At 41.6% G+C, this 25,347-nt stretch overlaps 1 protein-coding gene across 1 annotated transcript in view; it reads right to left on the bottom strand.

The window, feature by feature from the left end:
* Positions 1-25,347, bottom strand: part of LOC112256808 (dystonin-like) — a 186,542-nt gene that overhangs the window by 23,073 nt on the left and 138,122 nt on the right. Inside the window, exons 62-86 of the mRNA XM_042328349.1 lie at positions 25,165-25,326; positions 24,763-24,933; positions 24,259-24,428; positions 21,670-21,829; positions 21,109-21,435; positions 20,809-20,893; positions 20,472-20,713; positions 19,958-20,164; positions 19,147-19,266; positions 18,867-18,974; positions 18,397-18,615; positions 17,973-18,176; positions 17,094-17,325; positions 16,267-16,493; positions 15,808-15,930; positions 15,428-15,529; positions 14,283-14,384; positions 12,497-12,670; positions 11,731-11,886; positions 10,702-10,899; positions 9,260-9,388; positions 8,290-8,460; positions 5,434-5,589; positions 4,860-5,066; positions 4,183-4,302 (exon numbers count right to left, since the gene is read on the bottom strand). Coding sequence (XP_042184283.1) covers positions 4,183-4,302; positions 4,860-5,066; positions 5,434-5,589; positions 8,290-8,460; positions 9,260-9,388; positions 10,702-10,899; positions 11,731-11,886; positions 12,497-12,670; positions 14,283-14,384; positions 15,428-15,529; positions 15,808-15,930; positions 16,267-16,493; positions 17,094-17,325; positions 17,973-18,176; positions 18,397-18,615; positions 18,867-18,974; positions 19,147-19,266; positions 19,958-20,164; positions 20,472-20,713; positions 20,809-20,893; positions 21,109-21,435; positions 21,670-21,829; positions 24,259-24,428; positions 24,763-24,933; positions 25,165-25,326 — 4,272 coding nt within the window. The remainder of the gene's footprint in view (positions 1-4,182; positions 4,303-4,859; positions 5,067-5,433; positions 5,590-8,289; positions 8,461-9,259; positions 9,389-10,701; positions 10,900-11,730; positions 11,887-12,496; positions 12,671-14,282; positions 14,385-15,427; positions 15,530-15,807; positions 15,931-16,266; positions 16,494-17,093; positions 17,326-17,972; positions 18,177-18,396; positions 18,616-18,866; positions 18,975-19,146; positions 19,267-19,957; positions 20,165-20,471; positions 20,714-20,808; positions 20,894-21,108; positions 21,436-21,669; positions 21,830-24,258; positions 24,429-24,762; positions 24,934-25,164; positions 25,327-25,347) is intronic.

The following is a 25,347-nucleotide window of genomic DNA, read 5'->3' as shown; positions in this document are numbered from 1 at the left end:
CAGCCTTTCAACGTTTATACGGTGTGTCTGGCAAAGAGAAACTAGTAGATTTTAGACTAGACAGCTGCACAGCCAACAGTGAAATGTCTGAAATTTAACAGTAGCATAAGCAATTTGACCATGGTCTCACTTTCTGTTTTGTTACGAATTGACAGATCGTCAGCTGCATAATTGAGAAACCACAGCTGAGTTATTTCTGAGGCTCTACATATGATTTAACAGGTAGATTCCTTCACAGAGGATTGTCCCCCTAAGCTACAGTCTACATTCTGTCATGGATTGAAATTTGTGAGTGGCGTGTGTGACCTATTTGCTCATAAAGGACACTATGTAGTGGCTGAAACCAAAACAAGGGGTCAATATTCAAGCGTCTTTCATCCATACGGATTAAAAGTATCCAAAATCAGGGCCGTCCCTAATACATTCTGTACATCCAGGGATTATGAAAGGATTAGCAAAAGCGCCTCACACACAACAGCTCAAGGACAACAACTGAATAGCCTAGTCCCTGACACCTAAAGCACTGATGAATACTGTATACTATAATTAAAAACAAAAAAATATGTTTTAAGTGAGAAGTAGGCAATGGTCTGAAGATGAAAAAAATAAAGGAACTTCACATGAACAGCACAATGCTTACTCCACCCATGCTCTACAGTACCAAGGCTTTCCAGCACACAGCTTTGACCTACTTCATTAGCTATGCTGGTCTATCGTAGTTCAAACAAAATGTATGCAGGTTGCTTAAGATTCAAACCTTCTCAAACAGCCTAATTCATACTCTAAGAGGAAGTGTTCCCACAATAATGTGATTTGTACTGCATACAAGTTACACTTTTGGATTCTTCACACACCACACTAATCCCATTCCACAATTGTATTATTATTATGTAAAAGCAAGCTTTGCTTTTATACCTACAAGACAATCACGTTTGATTGGGCAAGCTATTTTGTCCTGTAGTAATGTGGTGCCTGCCTGTATTTCCTTAAACCTTTACTTTAGCAATACATGTCATTTAGAAAAAATAAATCATAATTATAACAACAGGTTGTGGTGTGTTGGACACAGTCACTCATATATAAAGGTCTACCGAGCCTGTCTCCATTCCTGATTTCTGTAACCATTAGTTTACCTGTGTAACATTAGCATAAGCTCAAAAACACTTGTTTTGCGAACATGGTCCTGTTTTATCAATTGCTGTGCTGATCATTGGGCAGTTCATTACCTCTCGCAAATGAATATGTAGCTTAAAGTTGTGTGTATTTGTATTTATTTATGCAATTAAGATGGTGATGCTATAATAATGCACACATACAATAGGCCTATATCTAAAAATACCTACAGCCTAACAATGTATACAATAAGGCCTATATCTAAACATACAGTGGGGCAAAAAAGTATTTAGTCAGCCACCAATTGTGCAAGTTCTCCCACTTAAAAATATTCAAAAGGCCTGTAATAGTTATCATAGGTACACTTCAACTATGACAGACAAAATGAGAAAAAGAAATCCAGAAAATCACATTGTAGGATTTTCTATGAATTTATTTGCAAATTATCTTTTTAAGTGGGAGAACTTGCACAATTGGTGGCTGACTAAATACTTTTTTGCCCCACTGTACCTACAGCCTAATGTGTGTATATATAATATATATATTTCCTTGGTCTTTTACCAAATAGGGCTATCTTCTGTATACCACCCCAACTTTTCACCACAATGTATACAATAAGGCCTATATCTAAACATACCTACAGCCTAATGTATGTACATTAGACTGTATGTATTTTTGAGTGTTTTTGAGCTTATGTTAATGTTACACAGGTGTTCTAAAACTTTTGACCTGTAGTATATATATAGTATATATATATATATTTTGACCTGTAGTATATATATATATATATATATATATATATAAACTTTTGACCTGTAGTATATATATATACTAATCCTCAAGCTCTTGAATAGCTAGTTCAGAGCTTCAGCAAAATGTGAAACGTCTGTGGGTCCCCGAGGAGAGGTTTGAGAACCACTGCAGCAGAGCAAAGTAGAGTGCAGTAAATTTCAGTACAGAAAAAAAAAGTTGAGAAAGTATTTTCAAAATTAATTGAAAACCAAAAAGGAACCTGATTTCAACATCCGGGAATATACGTATTTTCAATGTCTGAAAAAGACTGGGTTCAGATTTGTGGGAAGACACTGAAAAGTAACTTGACACTGTTGATCAGTCAGCGCAAATTTGGATTAAAATGGCATGTACACTAGAGCCGCGTCTTTCTTGTGCCTTTTGCAGCTTGTTTCTAGCCTAAAGCATTGCAGAGTTATGCATTCTATACTGTACATTTATATAATCCGGGTTTTGGGGGGCATTAGCCCTCTTCCCCACCCCTAGCACAGTGCTAACTATGTTTTGTGGAAAAATGTAGGACTGGCATTTGAACGAGAGCTTGTTATCATTAGCTAGCTTCTGTGTCAAGGTCAGCTGTAGTTGTCTGGCTCTAGCTATCTTGCTAATGGCTGAAGTTATTTGTGTAACAAACCTTCCATAAACAAATATAGCTACCTAGCTTTCAGATAACTGGTGTTAGCTAGCTAGCTAAAGAGGCTAGCTACTGGAATTTGGACAAGCACGCTAACGTTAGCTAAACAAAATATCTGTTTGCATTTATTGATTAACCACAGACTGTATACTGTACCCCCATTAACATTGAGCTCCAAAGTATTGGGAGAGTGACACGTTTTTTGTTGTTTTGCCTCTGTACTTTAGCACTTTGGATTTTATATGATACAAGGACTATGAGGTTAAAGTACAGACTGTCAGCTTTAGGGTATTTTCATCTATATCGGGTGAACCGTTTAGAAATTACAGCCCTTTTTGTACAACATTTTAATGTGGATGCAACCATCATGACAGATAATCCTGAATGAATTGTGAATAATGATGAGTGAGAAAGTTACAGACACACAAATATCATACTTCCAAGAAATGCTAACCTCTCACCATTACAATAACATGGGAGGTTAGCATTTTATATCATACCCCCAAGACATGCTAACCTCTCACCATTACAATAACATGGGAGGTTAGCATTTTTGGAGGGGTATGATATTGTGCATCTGTAACTTTCTCACTCATCATTATTCATGATTCATTCAGGATTATCCATAATCATGGTAGCATCCATATTAATTCATGTAGAAGTGTTTCTAAACATATTATATTCTTATTTACAATAAAAGTGACTCTAAAATGACACAATACATTACTTATCATCAATTTCTATCGGGCACAAAATAATCTGAAATTTGTACTGTCACAAGCTTGATATAGTCATTGCGTGCTATGAATATGGGACCAAATACTTCACTTTTTACTTCTTTAATAGACATAAGTGAATTTGTCCCAGTACTAAAATGGGAGGACTATGTACAAAAAGTACTGTTGCTTGACCCAGTTAGATAGAACTCTGAGTTTCGGCTAAAAAGATGTTAGCATTGTCAAAATTTTACAAAAAGGTAGCACATCATTGGTTCTTAATGGACAGAAATGAGCATGTGAGAGCAATACATTAGAAATGTAATAAAAACTGTTGCACCTACAAACTTAGTCAATCCAAAATATATTATGTCCAATGGTCACCTTATGGACACTATAGCCTCGTTTCAATCCACCATCTAGAATTTAAAATAGGTAGGCACAGAAAATACTCTGAAAACTCAATTGCTAACAATCCTGTTCAAAAATTAGGTATGTGGTTCTTGGTAACGGCTCATGACGAGAGGTGGGGAGTGTGTTGTGTACCTCCAATCAAGCAGATTTGTCAATATTTATAGAGATTGGTGTCATATTGGTTTAGATATGATGGTAGGGAGGTTTGAATGTAACATTGAGTTTAAAAAACAATGTCATACTATTTTGGGGGCAATAATGTATAAATCCCATACCCTAAAATGGCTTTTATAGTAAAACAGTGTTAGATTTCTCTTTGTATGTTCCACTATAAAAAAAAAACCCACAAAACTGTGGTTTTAGACAGCTGCGTTTGAAAATCACAGTTTTGATAAATGACTATGGTGCTGCTGCAGATGTTTGCTGTGCTAAATGACTCTCCTTCATAAAAGTCTGACTATCGAAGGGGTCTGCCAACTCTTTCATTAACACCCCCCCCCAAGGTTCAGTCACCTTGTGCTGGGCCAGCTGCATCTTGATCTTGTCAGGGTCGTTGGCGATTTCCAGCTCCGAGTCCAAGGCCTTCTCCGACTCGTCCAACCATTCTGTCAGCTTGTTCCAGGTTTCGTGGAACTGAGGGGAGAGATGTAGCAAATGAGGCTTGTGTAAACCGCACTGTGATATATGATTCCTTTGATTTATTGTTCTATGTTGGGATGAGTATACTTTCAGCGCTTGGAAAAGTGATGAAAGAGCTCTGAGGCCAGTTTGTAACACCAGATTCCCTGTAATACTGATACAGCTTTCCTGCGATAATAAGCACCATAATGTAGTTGTGACACATCGTCTAGTCGACTTTTGTCTGCAAAGCATTAATGTACTGTATGGTATTTGACCTCACACCTCGTTAGTGACCTCACTTCTCTGTTTCTCTAAAAATGCCTATTGCCTAGTTATGTGGAAAGATGATGACGTCTGCTACAGTCCACCTGTCTAACTTCCTCTGTCACCCTCTCTCCCTCCCTTTCTCTCCATCTTTCCTTCCACTATGACTCTCTCTCTCACTCTCACACTTATTTTTTTCGACTTACATCAATTTCATATCCCACTTCAGTGTGGCTAGACTGCTGACTCCTTGCATATCAGTTTATGCACTGTGTAATACTGTACCAACTGTGTCGGTGCTGTACCTGTTTGGCCCTCTTCCTGGCATCATCCAGCAGACGGCCCCTCTCCACAGACCTCTGCACCACCTTCTCCCAGCGGCCCTGCACACTGATCAGCAGGTTCTTGATCAGCACCACATCCTGCTTCTGGCTAAAGTACTTCAGGTGGGTCCCTGTCTTATCCAGCTCAACGATCTGCTCCCTGTGGGAGTTCACCTCCGTCACAAACACCTGCCAATACACACACATCAGAGGATCATGACAAATGTTACAATAGTGTTACATAGCGGAGTCAATCTTTTTTTATACCATTTTTGTAAGTAGAATGTTCACTTGACTAATGAGCAGAGTTCTAGATGAGAGTCAAATGGCCTTGTGGAGTCGTGGTTGGCCTGCTTGCACTGCAAGCTGTCTCGACTATGGAACCTAAGCCCATCAATTGTTTGTGCTATTGATATCATTAATACAAATTAAATCAGGATAGGAGGCTGTTTAGTTAATAATTAGATAATACTGAACACTGAAATTACAAATCATCAAAAACCTATCAACGTGTAAATCGATGTGTTATGTTAATAGTCTTCACACCGACACATACCTTGTGCTCATCAATCTGAAACATGATGTTTTCCAGGATGAGGGAGGCAGGAGAGGACATAGTGAGAGTCTGTTCAGCTTGGGTCAGCCAGTTGATGAAGTCCTGGAGAGAGTTATGGAACTCTGTGGCCAGAGTCAAGGCCTCCTCCAGTTTCACCTGAAGCACAGAGACAACAAAGCCACCTGAGAAACAGCATTCTTCCTACTGACACAAACATTCACACACGGATGTGCACACACATATGCAAACTGACAGACAAGTTTGCCTAGCAAATACACACACACAGACACACACACACACAAAGTATTGTACAACTAACCTTGTGGGGACACACAATTCAGTCCCTTTCAAAATCCTATTTTCCCTAACCCCTAACCCGTACTCTTACTCTAACCTTAACCCAAAAAACCTAACCTTAACCATAACCCTAGCTCCTAACACTAAAACTAACCCTAGCTCCTAACCCTAACCCTTAATGTAATTCTAACCCTAACACTAATTCTAACCTTAACCCTAAACCCATTGAAATAGCATTTGACCTCGTGGGGACGAACAAAATGTCACCAGTTGGTCAAATGTTTGTTCTGGTCCCCACAAGAATAGTTAAACACGTCCATACAGACACACACACACACACACAAACACTCACCAAAAAACACACACAGGTTGTTTGTTCATTTGTTGCCACAGCATTAGGTAATGATTGTAATTGGTCCAAACATGACTGACCTCTGTTTAGGCAGAGGAAGTCAGCATCTCTGGACTAGTTCAAGGAAAGAGGATGAGCTATCAAAACGATGCATCCTCTACAGTTATAAAAATAGCATGAATTAGCCTTTGATTGAATCAAACAGATGTATTCAGTGTGGTCGGTCCAACAGGGAGGATGAGTTTTGCCTTTGCCAGGCAAGCAAAAGAGTAGAGCTAATGCTATATCCTAATCACGATAAACAATGGGGTAATAACATTACATTACATTAGTCATTACAAGCCTAATGGCAAGTAAGTACTGTCTCCGGTATACAGTGATGTCTCTTTCTCCATGTTGGTTAATTTAGCTTTAATTCTGAATGAAGTGTGCTATCTTGACAAGCTCGCAAAATGCTTAGAAACTGCAGTGAGTTAAGTCGTAGAGTATGCATGGCATACCGTACAGTACACCATAGTTCAGTGGTCACCAACCTTTTCTGAGTCAAGATCACTTTCTGAGTCAAAATGCCGAGATCTACCGCTCGGATTTTTTATTAACGTGACTTAAAAAACGTAAGCCTACACAACATTAACCAATTAAAAACAGTACTGGAGCAATGAGGTTTGTGCAGTAAGCTATAGGCCCAATACATTATCACCACATACTGGCTTTGCTTGAATTTATCTGCCAATGAATTGTTGTTCAGACATTTAAAAAATATATATTTCAAAATTTGAGGTAGGCTATATGATCACAACGGTAATAGATCCATTGGTGTATTACTTGTGAGGCACAGCTGAGTGAACATACATTAAAATCGTTTGCTTTTTATTTTAATGGGCTGATAGTGCCTGCATCTGATGGTCAGTTTCAGTGGAAGGGGTGAGCAACAGACTGAGGGTCTGCCTCTCAACATCCCTCCGCTCTCCCTTTCCTCCACTGACACTGACCAAAAAGGATCCCCCCGTCTCCCAGCTGATGACGAAACTCGAGTCGCACCACATTATTTCTGCCTCATGCACAAATTCATGTTGTTACTCCTATGAACAGAGAAAGTGAAATATTCCTTGATATTAAAAAATACCCAAGCCGCTAATAATAACAACAACGCAAGATACACTTTTCTACTCATTCATTACTGCTGCAGTGCTTGTTGTAGCGCTGAGTGGAAATAGGAAGAACGGTATTTTATGGCTTATAAAAGTGTTGAATACAAAGTGTGGACAGTAATGAGTAAGAACTTAAACATTAACTCACTCATAAAAACAGCAGCTATTTTCTGTATTCGTTGACAGTCTCTCTCTAGTCATGGTTTTAAATGTTTTGAAATCTCATAGTATACATTTTTCCATAGCTTTCCTTTATGCCTGCTAGGTTATTGCAGACTCGGTCATCTGAGAAATCTGATTGGCCAGCGGTAGACCTATAGTGCACTTGATTTCCTCTCTAGGCCCACCAGGAAGCCAGAGTTTGTACCTTCAGACACATGAAATGGCAACAGTTTGCCTAACGGTGCGCAGGGCAAATGAATTGGCTGCACCTGCCACCAACAACCCGAGACTATTTGATTAAGAGACTTGACTGAGTTAGGAACAAACCCACATCCAACCCCAGCATTCCCTTTACATCCCATTCAACGTTTCAGCTGTTCATTAGAATGTCTCTGAAGATAAGAGGACTGTTCCATGATGACTAATGACTGATGAGTCAGGCACTTCCCAGTAGAGATCTGATCTGCTGGGTGACCACATCCGATGCGCTTGCCAACCTTATCTGCTGTACAGCAGTTATTATCACCTCATGGATTATAGGTTTCAAATGTACAGTAGAGTACAGGGTATGGAAGGGAACAAATGCTGAGCAGTAATGTCCCACAGGGGATATAATAAATCTCAACATTATGAATCATCAGACAAGTTCAGAACACTTGGTCGGGTGTGACCCATTCTAGCCAGGGTTTCCCTAGATAATTTGTTAGACGGAGCACAATGGCCCCCAAATAATCTCAAACATCCAGGGCTTCTCAAATTAACATTTCCAATTGAAACCAATTTATGCAGGAAGTCTGGGCAGAGCTAGGAATGGTGGCCCATTCTGAAAGGGAACACTTGATTCATCCCATCTTAGCCCAACAACGCTGCTCCATGTCGCTTTACACTCCCTACCTTTCTCTCAGCCACCTTGACCTGTACCGACTCCCTCTTGTCCTGCAGGTTCCTCAGGTCCTGCTCTGTGTTGCTGTCCTGGTTGGAGGGGGTCATGGTGAGCAGCTGCTGACCTTTGTTCATCAGCTGCTGGTAGAGCTCCTCCTTGGCCTCTAATGTAGAACATAACTCCTGCAGGAGACCAAAAACATGAGGGGCTTAGAAAATATGTCTGCTGTTAGTATTAGTGTCCATTATAAATGAGTTGTTTGGATCCTGTCTTTGACTGATTGGCTGTCAAAGACACACCTAAAGTCATGCCATTTACCTGTGACTGTATTCAGCACATAGCACGGCCTCTTGTGCCTTATTGCTTAAATAATAGCACTGACACTACTGTTTTACATGTCAAATTAATGGAATTTGGACAATAAGTCCAGTATACTTTTATTGTTGTCATTCTGTCAGTGTCCATGTCTGCTTTGTTACTGCTTCTTTACCGGTTCATTTTGGAAGCTAATATAATCCAAATCAAGTCCAAACATGATGAAAGAATGAGAGTACTAAGGACAAACATATCCAAGCTTTTCCACAAGCAAATTCAAACCTTCAAATCCCAAGTAAGTTCAGAGTCTTATAATATATATTTTTTCTAAACAATCTCCTGTTTTGGTTCCCATAATGCTAAATGGAATTCCCAGAATGGAGCATTCATAGGATAACCCAGACACTCTCACTATCAGAGGAAAGGCAAACAAGAACAAAACAGAAGAGCATGTCCCCTCCCAACATTCTCTGAGCACAGTCAAGGTTTAATCCATTTGTACACTTTCTTTGGGGGCTTTAATGAGTAGGACACATTATTGTACATTTCGCAACATCATTTAATTTTCACACTTCACACTTCAGAAAGAAACTGCAGACAAGGCCTGAGTTGCGCCCTTACAAGCCTGCCATCTGTATGAGGCCTTTTATATGGTTAAATACATACCAGATGGGCGTTAAGCTGCTCGCGGGCCGTGTCTGGTAAGCCTCCCACAGCCTTTGATGCTAACAGCTGACGCTCTGTGTCTTTCAGCCACTGCTGCATGTCTTCCATCTCGCCATGGAAACCTTGGGCCTGCAACACAATACAGCCTGAGTCAGAACAATGGACCTCATAGACGTATTGTGTGGAATTCAAGGGTGGGAAAGGGGAATGTTATGAGAAGTTATTAATTCCTCAGATACATTAATGGCCAAACATGGTTTGGTCTGAGGTTATTTGACAGAGTGAACGATGGTGTCTGTGAACAGTTTAATCAATGAACATATTCCATGTTTAATTGCCTGAAACCAGCATGGCTTATTTCCTTCTAATTGTTTTCATTAATTTAATTCCCCATTTGAACCAGATAATGTAACAATGTCTGCACTCAATGTTACAATGTTGTCTACGCACCATGTTTTACATATTCATTGTACAGTATGTTTGTTTTGGAAATCCACTTTTGTCCATAAAATGCTTCTGACAGAGCTTTGTAGGTTTACTGTGTACTAAAGGGAAACATTATTGGAAAAAACATTGATTTCATTTTTGGCAACCCTTTCGAAACCCTCTCTAAAAATCAAGAGGGCTTACGTTTCAGAAAGTTTATTTCATACTCTTAAAACATGATTTATTCCTGGCCATAAAACCGTTAGTAATAGTAGAAATTTACTTAATAACAACCCTTTAAAAATGATTCAAATAAAATTACATATTCACTGGTCATTCATATTCCTTACATCACTCCTTTGACACCTTACATCAAAGCATTCCCCAAAATGTCAAAGTTATGAATAAGAGCACCTATAGCTGGGTTAGGAAAGGGGGGGCAGGAGGTGGAGGGCTTACATTATTTCTCTGTACCTCATACTCCCACTACTCTAAAACCTTCTTTATGAATTTGTGAAAAACAACAGTAATACAATCCAGCAGAGAACATCAATCATAGCTTCAGTTTCAGATATGAGTCATTATGGTGCCAGATTCCATATGGCAGCTGGGTATGGTGAAGGGGTGAGGCAGACTGAATATGAATATGAGGTACAGATGTAAGATCTTAATTTGACCTGTATTGCCACAGCAAAATAATCCTGCAGCAACATGATTTGAATGTTTAGTCCAAAATGCTGCTTGATTTGTGGTTATATTATTAGCTGGCCAAAAGTAGTCTACATGAAAAGTGCAATACCGTGTGTTAGTGTGGGTTTTCAGTGAATTTATGTAAACCACAAAGCTCATCTGAAAATTCTCAGCAACATAAGAGTAATCATATTAGGATCCTACATACAGTGCGTTATTTCATAGTTTTGATGTCTTCACTATTTTTGTACAATGTGGAAAATAGTTCAAATAAAGAAAAACCCTTGAATGAGTAGGTGTCCTAACTTTAGACTGATACTGTGTACCTGAAGCAGAGCACCATCCAGCTGGTGTCTCCTCTGCTCTGTCTTCTCCAGGATGTTCTTCCAGCGCTGGGTGAGGTTCTCCAGTTTGCTCTGCAGTCCAGAGGCTTCCTCTCCAGAGGTGGACTCCACCAGGTCAGTACCAGCCTTATTGACCACCTCCACCGTGGTCTTATGGGCCAGCACATCGTTCTGGAGGACCTGGACACATCACAGGGATGGTTAAACACTAGGCCAGTGAGATCAATTAAATAAACAAGGCCCAAAGATCAGATAGCACTAAACAGGACCAAATAAATGCTAAAAAGAGTGATAGTGTCTACTCCATATTAATGCCGTGTTCACGTCATGTCGGAAACATCCGACTTTCTTACTCCTTGTAGATGGATCATACCTGAGTTTCCCACTTGGGAAGTATCAGAATCAACCAATAGGAAGCTCTATGCAAATAACTTACGTTCATTTTAATTCAGAGGTCCCGAGTTTCGGACATGATGTGAACATGACATAAGTATCTGACTGTCTTATTTATTCTAATGGTTAAATTCAAATATGATATAATCTGCTAAACTCTTATGGGACATACGTTTAGTAATGGAACGGAGAAGACTAGATAAATCTGCTGCATGGTGGATTCAATTCCTGCATGGTGGTCCTCAACCAGACTGGTCAGACCCACATAACTTACATTTTCCACTGTCTGTGGAAGATGGCTCAAAATACACACAGCCATTAAGGTGTCAGATAGATTATAAATTATAGGGGCTTTTGGAGGGAAGTGAAATAGATCAAATGCATTTGAAAGACTGTGGTCTGGGCAGATTTGTATATGCTTATAATGCATGTTGTACAGTGTCGTGTATGCAGACTGTGTAGGGTTGAACTTTGATGTTTGTTGTTGTGGTTAATCCAAAGGTTTATGGGGGTCAAGAGGTCATGAAAGGGTCACGTCAAGCTGCTCTGCAGTTATTGTAGTTGCATGTAAAAATACTGAAATAACACTTTATACGAACAATGGGAGATATGTCTTACGTGGTGCTTGGCGAGCTCGATCTCAATGGCTTTGGGGTCTCCTGCAGCCTTCCTCTGCTCATTAAGCAGCTCTTCCGTGTTGCTCATCCAGGCCAGAAGCTCATCCAGCGCATGCTGGAACTGCCCCAGAGCCAACAGCGCTCCCTCTAGTTTGTGCTGCACACAATTAGGACAAACAAGTTCATACAAGAGTCACATGAAAACCCTCCTCATGTGAACTGACCCATAATCAGTCTCCTTTCATGGGAATGAGAGGGAAAGGGGCCTTTTCCAGTTAGAGAAACAGTACACTGTTCATTGTCTTTAAAAGGTTCTGATTAAGCAATAAAGCCAGAGGGAGTGTGGTATATGGCCAATATACCACGGCTAAGGGCTGTTCTTAGGCACGACACAACTCCCGAGGTGCCTTATTGCTATTATAAACTGGTTACCAAAGTAATTAGAGCAGTAAAAATAAATATTTTGTCATACCTGTGGTATACGGTCTGATATACCACGGCTGTCAGCCAATCAGCATTCAGGGCTCTAACCACCCAATTTATAACTGCGTTTATGCAACGGGTGGGTCTAATCCTGGAAGCTAATTGGTTAAAACCGCATTCCAGCCGGTGACTATACAACATGGCACAAATGTCTTAAGTATAGCACACACTCTAGAAATAGTATTGAATCATCCTTATAAGGTTCTGCTATTTTCAATCACCCCCTTCCCTCACCCTACTATAGTAAACCTCCAGCCCCAGTCTGACCCACCTGTCTGACCCACCTGTCTGTTGATGATATTTTCATCCAGGTTGTCCCAGAGCATTTTGAGCTCAGTCATGGGCTCTTGGATGGCACAGCGGTCGTACTCCTCCGTCACCTTCTTCAGCAGTAGGCCCGCCTGGTGGTTCAGACGCTCCATCTCGATCTGCAGCTGATACGCCTCACCTTTGAACTCCTGAAACACCACGCCACACAAGGGATTGTCAAGGGAACCTGTCAATATAACTACAGGGCTATTATCTGGAAAAAACGAAACATCTGACCCTTCCAGCCTCTCATAGTGAGGTAGTGCTCATTGATAATGTATGCTCCCCACCGTTTTCTGCTCCCAATAAGTTATATTTTAATATACACTGAACAAAAATATAAACGCAACATGTAAAGTGTTGGTCCCATGTTTCGTGAGCTGAAAAATCCCAAAAATGTTCCATACGCACAAAAAGCTTGTTTTGCAAAAATGTGTGCACAAATTTGTTTACATCCCTGTTAGTGAGCATTTCTCCTTTGCCAAGATAATCCATCAACCTGACAGGTGTGTCATATCAAGAAGCTGATTAAACAGCATGATCATTACACAGCGGCACTTTGTGCTGGGGACAATAAAAGGCCACTTTAAAATGTGCAGTTTTGTCCCACAACACAATGCCACAGATGACTCAAGTTTCGAGGGAGCGTGCAATTGGCATGCTGATTGCAGAAATGTCCAGCAGAGCTGTTGCCAGAGAATATAATGTTCATTTCTCTACCATAAGCTACCTCCAAAATTGTTTTAGAGAATTTGGCAGTAAGTCCATCTGGCCTCACAACCACAGACCACGTGTAACCACGCCAACCCAGGACCTCCACATCTGGCTTCTTCACCTACCTGATCGTTTGAGGGGGGTGCTGAGGATCATTTCTGTCTGTAATAAAGCCCTTTTGTGGGGAAAAGCTCATTCCAATTGGCTGGGCCTGGCTCCCCAGTGGGTGGACCCGTGCCCTCCAAGGCCCATCCCTGCCCAGTCATGTGAAATCCATTGATTAGGGCCTAATTTATTTATTTCAATTGACTGATTTCCTTATGAACTGTAACTCAGTAAAATCTTTTAAATTGCTGCATGTTGCGTTTATATTTTTGTTCAGTATAACTACCATTGATACAGGTCAAAAGCTTTATTAAAAGATCACTTACTGGGAGCATGGGAATCACAGGTTGGTGGCACCTTAATTAATTGGGGAGGACGGGCTCGTGGTAATAGCTAGTGCGGAGTAGGTGGAATGGTATCAAATACTTCAAACACATGGTTTCCATGTGTTTAATTCCATTTGCGCCTTTCCAGCCATTATTATGAGCCTTAGTCCCCTCAACAGCCTCCACTGATGGGAATAGCAAACATTGAGCGACGTTACTGTTTTCTATTTGTTCAGCTCCTGTACAAATGTGGATGTGCCTAAAACCACCTCCATTAACTATTCCTTTTGAGAGACACGATAGCTTTGTCTTGTTGTAGATCAAAGGACAGAAGTCTATTGCATTGCTCTCTGGAGTATTAATGGCACTCCTGCAGTGTTCCTACACTGTCGTCCAATAAGGGCAGGGCATGAGCTGAACATTCACAGCATAAAAACAGATGTTGTTTGCTCTGTAATGTTGACATGGAATAAATCAACACAATAACTTGGGGACGAGCAATTCAAAGTTCTTCATGATGTTTCGATCAGATACATGTGGAAATAGATCAATGGTTTGGTCTAAGATTGCTCATACATCTAGCTAATGCATTCTATATAATACAGGAACACAATACCTTGAGTTCTTCAATCTGCTGCTTGACAGTGTCTAGGTCTGTACCCACAGGTGACATAGAATCCAGTTTGTGCTCCACGATATCCACCCAGTCAAACATACCCTGTAGATAGAGGGAGTGGGCACCATTGTCACTGGGAGAATACAATGCTAGCTTTAAAACAGCTCAAATTTCACATTCATTATCATTAATATTTCACTTAAACAACCAATTATTGTCCTGGAAAACCAACACTGTCAATGAAAAAGAGTTATTAGCACATGGTGAAATAGAGGCGGACCTTAACTTAGTCACTCAAGTCTAGGATGGTTGTGAATGGGTAGTACATTTATAACCAACAGACTAGATCTAAGCCTTATTAAACCACTTCATTAAATTAGACACATTACAAACAATCACAACCCATATAAAGAAAACAACAACTTACAAACGATATAAAGAAAACACATAAATGAAGGATACCCAAATATAGCAACACTGCCTGTTTACATGACAATTTACTTTGATCTATCTGTGCCTCGTAAATTGCTCAAAGTCATTGTAAACTCTGTCCCTTGATTCTGTCTGAGAGGTGTGAACGACGATGCTAAGTGGCAACATTAGACGGCAAACACTGATTAACAATAACATTTCTTGATGAATAGGTCCATTGATAGGGCCTTTGAATAAAACAAAACCACTGACACCTCAATCAACATTAAGTAAGACGTGAACATGTCTTGAGGGGCGGACTTTCTCTTTCCTATGAGTAATGGCCGTCATTGAAAATAAGAATTTGTTCTTAACTGACTTGCCTAGTTAAATAAAGGTAAAATAAAAAATAAATAAAAGGAGGCACAGTGAAACCTCTGAATTCATTGAGTAATGAAACCTCAAACTGCTCAGAAGTTTCGCATTACATACTAACAATGGTATTCATCTACTAGGAGTCCAAACCGCTAGCTGCTTAGTGTTAGTCAGTGTATTCAATGACAGCAAGGCAGTGTTCAGTAGGCAAGGAATGGGAGATAACGTTTTATCTGATCTTGGGGCAATAAGATTTTAATTTCTGTTGCAAAACATTTTCCCATTGTGTTCCCTACTGAACAGGTCCTCCTGGTGTATGACAAAGCATAGCAGCTAAATCATTATGAACAGTAACGTACCTGCAGGCCATCCTGGAACTGTACAGCAGCCTGCATGGCCTCATCCAGTCTGTCCACTCTCTCCTTCCATGACTTGTTCAGAGTCTCCCATGCAGAGTTCACCTGGGGAAAACAACAACAACAAAGGTCAGGGAATAGGATCCATGCACAGCTGTTGGATACAAATACGACTCTATATACAAATACAAATAAAGAAATCATGATCAAATTAGATATATGGTTTCCCAGCATTACATATATCCTCATGTAAGTCAATAACAAGTACAATGACAAGTACAAGTACTAAGGTATCTGTAATTTAGTTTGCATTTTTTCGAGTCCTTGAGCAAAGTCAATTGTTTCTTCTTATTTAAAGGTGATGTTCTGATGTCATTGATTACCTCATCAATACTCTTCTTTATGACTGGCTTATCTGGTTCGCCACAGGCAGCCATAAGCTCCGCCCCCAAGTTCCGCACCACATCAAGCTCCTCCTGAAGCCCGTCAATCTCCTCCTTGAAGCTCTGGGAGAAAAAAACAACTATCAGTCCCGAAAAGTACATTAACCTTTTATCACATCAAACTGTATATAGATTACATTGGTAATGGTATCTTGTTTAAGCAGCTCCAGTGGTTACATGTTACATAAATGTAAGGAACTGTATTTAACATAGCAAGTCAAAAATAAATGGTACACTTTAATGCTCCTAATTCAAATCAAATCAAATGTATTTATAAAGCCCTTCTTAAATTAGCTGATGTCACAAAGTGTTGTACAGAAACCCAGCCTAAAACCCCAAACAGCAAGCAATGCAGGTGAAGAAGCACCTTAAATTGAACATGTTTTGATGCTCTTTTACCTCCAGAGATTCCTGCTGCTGTTTCACCACAGAGGGGTCGACTCCAGGCTCCTCCAGCTCCCTCAGCAGGTCCTGGGTGTCCTTGATGGTAACGATGAGGGCACAGTGGTCACACCAGAACTTGTCTGCCAGGTCCATTACATCCAGCAGCTTGGCCTCCCTCTCTTCCATCAGGGCATGGATCTCATTCCAGGTGAACACCATCTGGTCCAGCTTGTCTTGCACAGCTTGGAAACACAGAGAAGTAATAGTCTTATTTATTTAGGTCTTCTAACCGTTCTGTACAGGGGCGCAACTTTGGTTTTAGGAGTGGGGGGGACATAATAATAATAATAATTTTGTTTTATTATCCACTCGGATAAACACTCCAAACAGCCTAGCCGACCGCTCGGAGGCGTTCGCATGGTCCTAAAGCACACCGTTGCCTTGTTTTGTATCACATTCCAATTATAAAATTGGAGGGAAGGTGGACAAAAATGCAATTTCAGGATGTGGGAGGACATGTCCCCATCCCCAGTGAAAGTTGCGCCCCTGGCACTGTAATATGGTGTGGTGTCTGGCAGTTCGAGACTAGGTCTTCAGCCAAATAATTTATTTGGCTAGAGAGAGAACTTCAGCTGCTTTTGATTGGCAGCTGATGTAGCGGCCAAGCTAGCCATCCAAACCATACACTTCAACAACAGCTGAAGAGAGTAAACAATGAGTTGACCTGTAGTAGTGTGTGGCTACAGTCATGTGCTGTACAGTCTTCCCAAACATTTCCAAAACTAGCAGTGCTAACAAGCATTTCCCACAATGATAGGTACAGGGGAAACAATAGATGTTACCTTTAGCAGATATGTCCTTGTCAGCTCCCGCGGAGCGAGCGATCATCTCCTCTCCACGCTGCTTGAGTGTGTCGTAGGAAGGCTGCAGTTTCTCCAGGTCCACGGACACAGCCTTGTTCTCTGTGATCTGCTCCCTGATCTTCTCCACCTCCACAGAAATGGAGGGAGGCTGACGCAGGCGCTCAGCAATCCGCTCCAGGGACTCCAGCATGGGCTCGATCTTGTCATGGAACTAGGGGGAGAGAGGAACATGGTCAAACTGGCTGTGTGGGTCCAAACATTCTACATATAATTATCAAATTAAGTACTTAAGTATTTATCCAAAGCACTTTTATTTAGTGAAATAATAAGGGTTAAGAGACTCAATCAATTAGCCACTAGAACAAGCAATCTACTACATCAATGCTCATTACATGCTCCTGGAAGGACTTCCAAACAACTAACCCTAATTTATTTTCAAAGTCAAAATCAATCAACCTAGAACAACAGGGCCATTGTCTACTTTAATATAGAGATGCAACCCTGTTGAACCCAACTGACTCTGCAGGTGAAATACATTCTCTCTGAACCAGACGTGCCCTGCTGCTACCATTGGTATTTTTGTCCTGTTTTCAAAGGAAGGATATGAATAATGTTTCCTTTCCCTCTAAGGACTTTTATAATTCCGTTTCAGCTTCAGATTTCATTAGAGCGATGTCATTATTTTGGCAGGTCATCAAACAATCCCATCGCAAAAACTTTTAAAAACATCCTTTTATCCCCAACATAAGCCATCTTAAGACCAATGTCAAACTCACATACTTGTGCGTCCATAGAGATATTTACCTGTATAAACAAAGGATATATAAAAACTAAATAAAATAAGTGAAAGTATGTTACCTGTGTGGATTTGGAGATGGCCTCATCCAATGTGGCAGCCCTCTGTTTGACATCAGCCTTGAGCTGGGCGTACAGCAGGTCTGTGGCTGTGTACTTCTCCCTGATGGGGATCCCCTCCACAGGACTCAGCTCTAGAAGCTGGGGACCAGTCTTGTTCATCTTGTCGATGTGGGGCTTGTGCTCTGCAATCAGCTCTCGCATTTGCTGTGGTGGATATATGACATTGTCAGTTAGAGAAACACAAATACACTGTGTTAGGATTTTCCCTAAAGCTTTGTAACAAACACTCTAATGAGCCTTTGTTTATTTCCTTCAGTGGTGTTAAGATGATCTTAGTGTGAAACTCACCCCTGATTTCACAAACAATATTAGAAAATCCATTGGCACAGAGACAACTAGCTAATAGACTTTAAGTTGGGCTCACCCTGAGCTCCTCCTGTTGCTGTCGGAGAGCTTCGTACTCAATGGCCAGCAGTGGGAGCTGGCTGAAGCTGGTGCGGGTCTCCTGGAGCCAGGGCCACAGCTCCTCGTAAGTCTCCCAGAACTGGCTGGCCAGAGACTGGGCTCGCTCCAGCTGCAGGCAGCGCTCCGAGTTCAGCTGACTTACCACACCGTACTTCTCCAGGAGGGCTTGGATCTTGACCTGCAAAAAACAGAACATAAAAGAACTTGATGTTGATGTATGCTTCTTAGAAAAAAAAGCAAGGCAGCTGCACATGCTGGTGCAATTCATTTATCATTTAGACGGCAAGCTGCCTTCCTCAGGGTTTCTGACAGAAATCTCTATCAAAGGCCCATATGCTACGTTCATGGATGCACAAGGTTACTCTGGAGGTATTCTACCAACAACAGATGGATGTTAGGACTTCATCCCATTCTAGGACTTTGTTTTACCTTCAAGGCTTGCTTTTCATCCTCATCCTTGCTGTTCATGATGGCCTGGCCTGTTTTCACAATGTCATCCACAGCATCTTTGTGTCTCATGATGTCCATGGAGAAGCCCTGGTCAATCAGAGGAGGATGTTTGAATGGTAACTTACACACAGTGAACACACAGCTGCAGCACACATCATTGTTTCCTGGACTTGTTTGTTTGCACGGTGGTGGTGGCGGCTAATGTCTCTACAGGCATATATACAGATACACAGTACAGGTACATGACAGACAGACTGACCTTCTGGGCCTGGAGCTGTGCTGTGGTCTGGTCCTGTTCCAGCCTGATCTCCCCCAATGACAACATCTTCCTCTCAGCTTCAGTAAGCCAGGCCAGCAAATTGTCAGCTGCTTGTTCAAACTGCACAGAAAACATCCCATCATGAATGGTACAATAGGCCTAATTAAAGGTAGATTGAGCAATATGATGTCATTATACACAGCGGGGCAACTTCCTGTTCCCAATGTGGGTATGCCTCAAGGGGGAGCATAAATTGTGAAGAACTAATACAGGCAGTCCTGGTAGATTTAAATTATATTGTTGTTCATGCCTGTAAGCAGGAAGTTCCCCTGCTGAATATAATAATGAAATGTTGCTTTATTTTATCTTAAAATATATAAAAATAAATAAAAGAATATCTGTTTTTTGGGACGTAAAATCCAGTCATGAGTTTGACAATTCATTGACGACCATGCAACATTATACCCTACTTTCTTAGGTGTCTGCACTACAATACAATTTTTAATGAGCAAATAATAAGATGCAAATGTAATCATCCTCTATAACAGTTCCCAGTGTTTAATGAACAATAATGACAGAAAACAAAGCTCCCTAGAGGCCAAAAAGAGGCTAAACAAGGGAGGATTTAGTGCTGAAAGCAGATGGGATTAAGACTATAATAGCCCCAATCACCCAGAACAGAAATTAGCATTCTGGTCAGCGGTTCCCTTTGTTGTTAAACTTATTTGAATGGCTGTGTTCCCATTTAGTATGTTATGTCTGTTCCTCTGTTTACAGTGGCCTACTGTAATGAGTGGTTGTTTTACTATACCTGCTGTGATTTCAGTATGGCGGCGTTGATCTGCTCCACATGCTGTGTGATGGTGTCACTCGCGGCCTTGTATCGGTCGTTGTCCTCTGTCACCAGCTTGTCCAGGCCCTCCCGGGCCCTCCATGGGACCAGCTCCAGTAGAGAGCTGCTCACCTCGTTCAGTTTGTCCACCTGGGGCTTGTGATCCATGGCTTCTTTCAGCAATGCCTGGGTAACACAAAGGGCCATACAGTGAGCAGTGAGCACCAATCTCTCCATGCACTGTGTTTAAAAGTTATGTAATATGGCTGTCGTAATTCTATCCTGATGTTACAGAATATTCCAAGTAATACCATTTTGCTTGGAATACCGTAATACCAAATGACAAATTAAAACTAACAGAGGTCATATGGCAAGTCCACATATCTGACATCCCACAAAAAAAAACAAGCAATACATATACAGAAACCTAATAACTTAGTGTTATTAACTGCTTCCCCCAACAAAGTGTCAAACAAAACCGGCCTATCATTACCTTCTGCCTGTCTTGTGCCTGGATGAGCTGCTCTCCTACAGGCTCCTGAGCAGCGAAGGCGGTGAGCTCAGTCTCGACATTCTCCAGCCAGGAGCTGAGGTCTTCGTGGATGTGCTGAAGCTTGGAGGCCAGGGTCAGGGCCTGGTCCAGGGTCTTAGACACATTACCACTCATGGAGTTGATCTCAGCGTATCTCGTCTTTATCCCGTCCAACTTGCCTTGGATGACAACCACCTCATCACCTACAGAAGGTAAAAGAAGATACATTAATTCAGATGAATCATTCTGAAGTGTTTTCATTCAAATTATAGGTGTAGTATTCAACATATCGTCTCACCTGTTGTTTGTTTCAGCAGCTCCAATCCATTGGAAATGGCTTGATCAACATTCTGCTTTCTCAACTCAATGTCTTCATGTAGGGCCTGGACAAGACACAAAACATTAGCAACAACTCATCTGACTTAAACAGCATTGGGAACCAAGAAATAATTAGATTTTTTTTCACACAAACTAAACTTAACACGAAACTGAAAGTAACAAAGTAGTTAGATGTAACTTAAAATGACTTAGAAACGATGTAAAGAGATAAAGGATGAATTAATGTTAGGCCTGAGGAGGAGTGTGAAGGTAGTAGTACCAGTTGTTCTGCACACTGCTTTTCAAGAACGTCCGTCTTGTAGTCTTTGACGGACACTTCGCTCAGTGTAGTGTGCACTTCGTTGAGCCAGTTCATGAGGGCCACCTCGTCCTCTCCAAAGAGCTGGGCATTGGCCAGAGCCTGCTGCAGCATCTCAGCCTTCCTCCTACAGCGCTCCTGCAGCTCTATGTAACTGGCTTGGGTGGAGTCCAGCTTAGACTGCACCAGCTCCTTATCGTCCACTGAGCTAACCGGCTTGAGCATCTGACCCAGGCTGATGGACTGAACCAGGTCTTTACTGTGACCCATTATCTCCTCCTCTAAGGCCTGACCACATCACCACCACACATGGAACACACACCAGGGGGATAAACAAAAAACACACACACACAAACACAGTTGGGGGGGGATGAATACTGAACCAATTAGAAACTTAAAATTACAAACATCAACTGAATGCAAATGATGATAAAACAGGGCAACACAACAAATCATGAGAAACCGAAAACAAAGGATGGGCGACTGAAGTAACATCAATGACTGAAACATTAAGTATCTTACCTTGTGCTGGGAGATTTGCACTTCCAGCTTGGTAGTCTGTGTGCCGATGGGTTCAGATTTGGCCAAGCGTTTCTCTGTGGCAGAGAGCCACTCAGACAGAGGCTCCAGTGTCTCATGGAACTGCTGAGCCACAACTAGAATGCTCTTCAGCTGTTTGTGCCTACATTACCCAGCATGCCAAGAGAGAACAGAAGAGGGACAGATGAATAATGAGACAGGTTTACTCCCTCAACTAAAGTCTGGCCTGGATGCCAAGATACTGGGTGCCAAGATAATTGTCTCCTCAAAGACCTCTGGCGCCCAGTCTCCAGATAACACAATTGAATAATTATACCTAACAACTGTCACTTACGGATGGCGGGGGAGGGTCAATTAATTCTGTCTTTAGGGAACTTATCCAGAACGCAACACCTCATTTGGCTGTATCGTCCAACCCTTTACATGAACCCTTTACACATGGTAGAATTGGACTATATTGATAGGTTTAAATTAAAATGTTTCTTCCAGAAGAAATATGAAAGACATATGCATAAGCATGGTAGCGATTGAAAGGGAAGAGTTTGGAGATGATGGGGGAATGATTAGACTAAAGGTGAGGACACAACAGTTCATCTGACACAATACTGAATCCAAACATTACACTGTTGATTTTATGTGCATTTAACATTTACTGTACCTTTCGCAGCATTTGTTGATAACAAAATCAGAAAATACCCTGGATACATTTAGTAACATGATAGGAATATTGTGGGGTAGCTGAAAAATGTGGGGTAGGTGCAACATAAGACAAAAAAATACTTGGGTTTGAGTGAGAGGACTAACTGGTGTCTCCAAGTGGACATAAACCTCTCCAAAGTGTGCACAGTTCCTAAGTAATTTCAATTAACTTTTATGACTCAAAGAAGACTCTTCATCTATAAGGCCTGCTTCCCCACATCACACAATTACTGTTGTTGTTTACGCAATCCAAAAACAGCCCATTATAAATTGCAATCTGGGTCAGGTGGGCATAATTTGAAAGCTTGTTCTATTGACAACATGACTAGCTAAGCTATAAAATATGATCTTACAGCGTACGGCTTTCACGGGGCAATTCAGAGAAACAAATTGTAATTTTGGTGCGCATAGAAAGGACTCATGCGTGCATTCAGGTTTGTGGCTCCACTGCAAACTTTCTTCAGAATAGGCAATTCAGAACTACCCAGGGTATGACGTCATGTCCTGTAACTGTACTTCAAACATTGTACTCATAAACAGTGACACTGTACTGTATATGACATGAGTTTTATGATATGGAAATGCGAAGTGCACATTTGGACTCACAGGTGTTTGGCTTGTATGACATCAAAGCTGTATTTATTATATTCATCAAAGTCTCATCTTTCAAAACACATCGAGTCCTCTTAACTTACATTTCCCTCTCAGAAAACAAAAAATGTGCAGAAGTTGCCCAATTAGTGGGAGGGATGGGAGCAACTTCTTGTCGCGTCCTTCCTGTTTGGCCCTGTCCGGGGGTGTCCTCGGATGGGGCCACAGTGTCTCCTGACCCCTCCTGTCTCAGCCGGGGGGCTAGGGTCGGGGGGCGGGGGGCTAGGGTCAGTTTGTTATATCTGGAGTACTTCTCCTGTCCTATTCGGTGTCCTGTGTGAATTTAAGTATGCTCTCTCTAATTCTCTCTTTCTCTCTTTCTTTCTCTCTCTCAGAGGACCTGAGCCTAGGACCATGCCTCAGGACTACCTGACATGATGACTCATTGCTGTCCCCAGTCCACCTGGCCGTGCTGCTGCTCCAGTTTCAACTGTTCTGCCTGTGATTATTATTATTTGACCATGCTGAACATTTGAACATCTTGGCCATGTTCTGTTATAATCTCCACCCGGCACAGCCAGAAGAGGACTGGACACCCCACATAGCCTGGTTCCTCTCTAGGTTTCTTCCTAGGTTTTGGCCTTTCTAGGGAGTTTTTCCTAGCCACCGTGCTTCTACACCTGCATTGCTTGCTGTTTGGGGTTTTAGGCTGGGTTTCTGTACAGCACTTTGAGATATCAGCTGATGTACGAAGGGCTATATAAATACATTTGATTTGATTTGATTTTGATTTGCTGTGCTTAAGTTCTAAACGTCTGTCAGTCAACACCAATACAGCGCTGTGAAGCGCAGAGCCTGAGCTCTGATGTCATTAATAGCAAGGATTCCCAAACTTGGTCCTGGGGCCCCTCCCTGGGTACACATTTTGGTTTTTGCCCGAGCACTACACAGCTGCTTCAAATAATGAAAGCTTGATGAGGAGTTGGTCATTTGAATCAGCTGTGTGGTGTTAGGAGGGCCAGGACCAAGTTTGATTATAGCACGTTAATGTACAGCCACTGCGTTCCAATTTAGGTGCTTATGAGTGCCCACATCTGCCATTTTCAACCTGTATACAGGTACGAGTGTAAAGGGCTACGACTGAGGAAAAGGCTGGCATTTCCGTAGCAAAAATCCAATCAGCAGATTTTCCACAATGAATCAGAACTATAATATTCATTTCATTTTCAAACACTTTGCTTACATACATCTCTCAGGGAAGTGTTGGTTGTGCAGACAGACCTGTTCTCAGCCTTCTTCAGCAAAGCGTCCCACCTCTGCCCCAGGCACTCAATCTCCTTCCCCACCTTCTCCTTTTCCACAAACTCTGCTCCCAGGTCCACAACCTTCCCTCCTTCCTTCTTAATCAGCTCCACCGTAGGCCTACGGTCATCGAGCAGCCTCTGGAGGAGCTGTCCAGGACAAATAAAGGTGAAGAAGTTACGAGCTTCAACATGCGCCGAGCACAATTATTGCTTACAGTGCATTATAGGGAAATGATCCACACTCTAGAATGACCTTCAAGCCAATCAGAAAGGAGTATTCAACAATGCCATGGTATTATAAAGTTTAATTCAACAGAATCTTTAGGATAGCCCCAAATAATGCCCCACAATGGACGCCAATAAAAATGATAAATGGCTGAATCAGTAAAGCCTACATGAACTCTCTGAATAGGTTTTAATGTATGTGTAAATTAGCAGCTACTGATGTTGTAAGTGTGTAATCAGTTCACTTTTGGCTTACTATCTGCTCCTGGATTTGTGCCTTGACGACTTTGAACTCAGCAGAGGGAGGTTTCTGATTGGACACCAGCTCCTCCGTGTCCGTCAGCCAGCTGAGCAGGGACTCCAGAGCATCCTGGAACCTCCCACAATGCAATAGGGCCTCGTGCAGCTGCGCTGACCGCTCAGCAATCTATGGAAGACCATTTAAATGTAGGCATCATATGTATTACGATATAGGCGGTAAGTATTACGGCCAAGTAAAACTCAGTCTCAGTAACTCATTATAGCTATAAAAACATTAAGCAAGAACCACATGGGAGTATTATTCATCAAACGTGTCTAAAGTTTGACCTCTTTCACCTATGTAAAAAGCAATAAGGCTAGAGTGTGAAGTAGATTAATAACCCAGAGACAGGCTAACCTTTTTGTTGAGTGTGTTCCATCGAGTGTTGCCATCCTCCAGGTCATGTTCAAGGCCCTTGGTGCTGGTACCTTTGGCGGCGTTCTGGATCAGGCCCTGGCCCAGCCAGTTGATGTCTTGCAACTGGGTCTGTAGTGGATCAACCTCCTCTTTCTGGAATACCTGTGGCCAGAGATAATACAA

The sequence above is a fragment of the Oncorhynchus tshawytscha genome, linkage group LG01 (assembly GCF_018296145.1).
Source record: "Oncorhynchus tshawytscha isolate Ot180627B linkage group LG01, Otsh_v2.0, whole genome shotgun sequence".
Taxonomy (NCBI): domain Eukaryota; kingdom Metazoa; phylum Chordata; class Actinopteri; order Salmoniformes; family Salmonidae; genus Oncorhynchus; species Oncorhynchus tshawytscha.
This window is presented reverse-complemented; position numbering and strand designations above follow the sequence as displayed.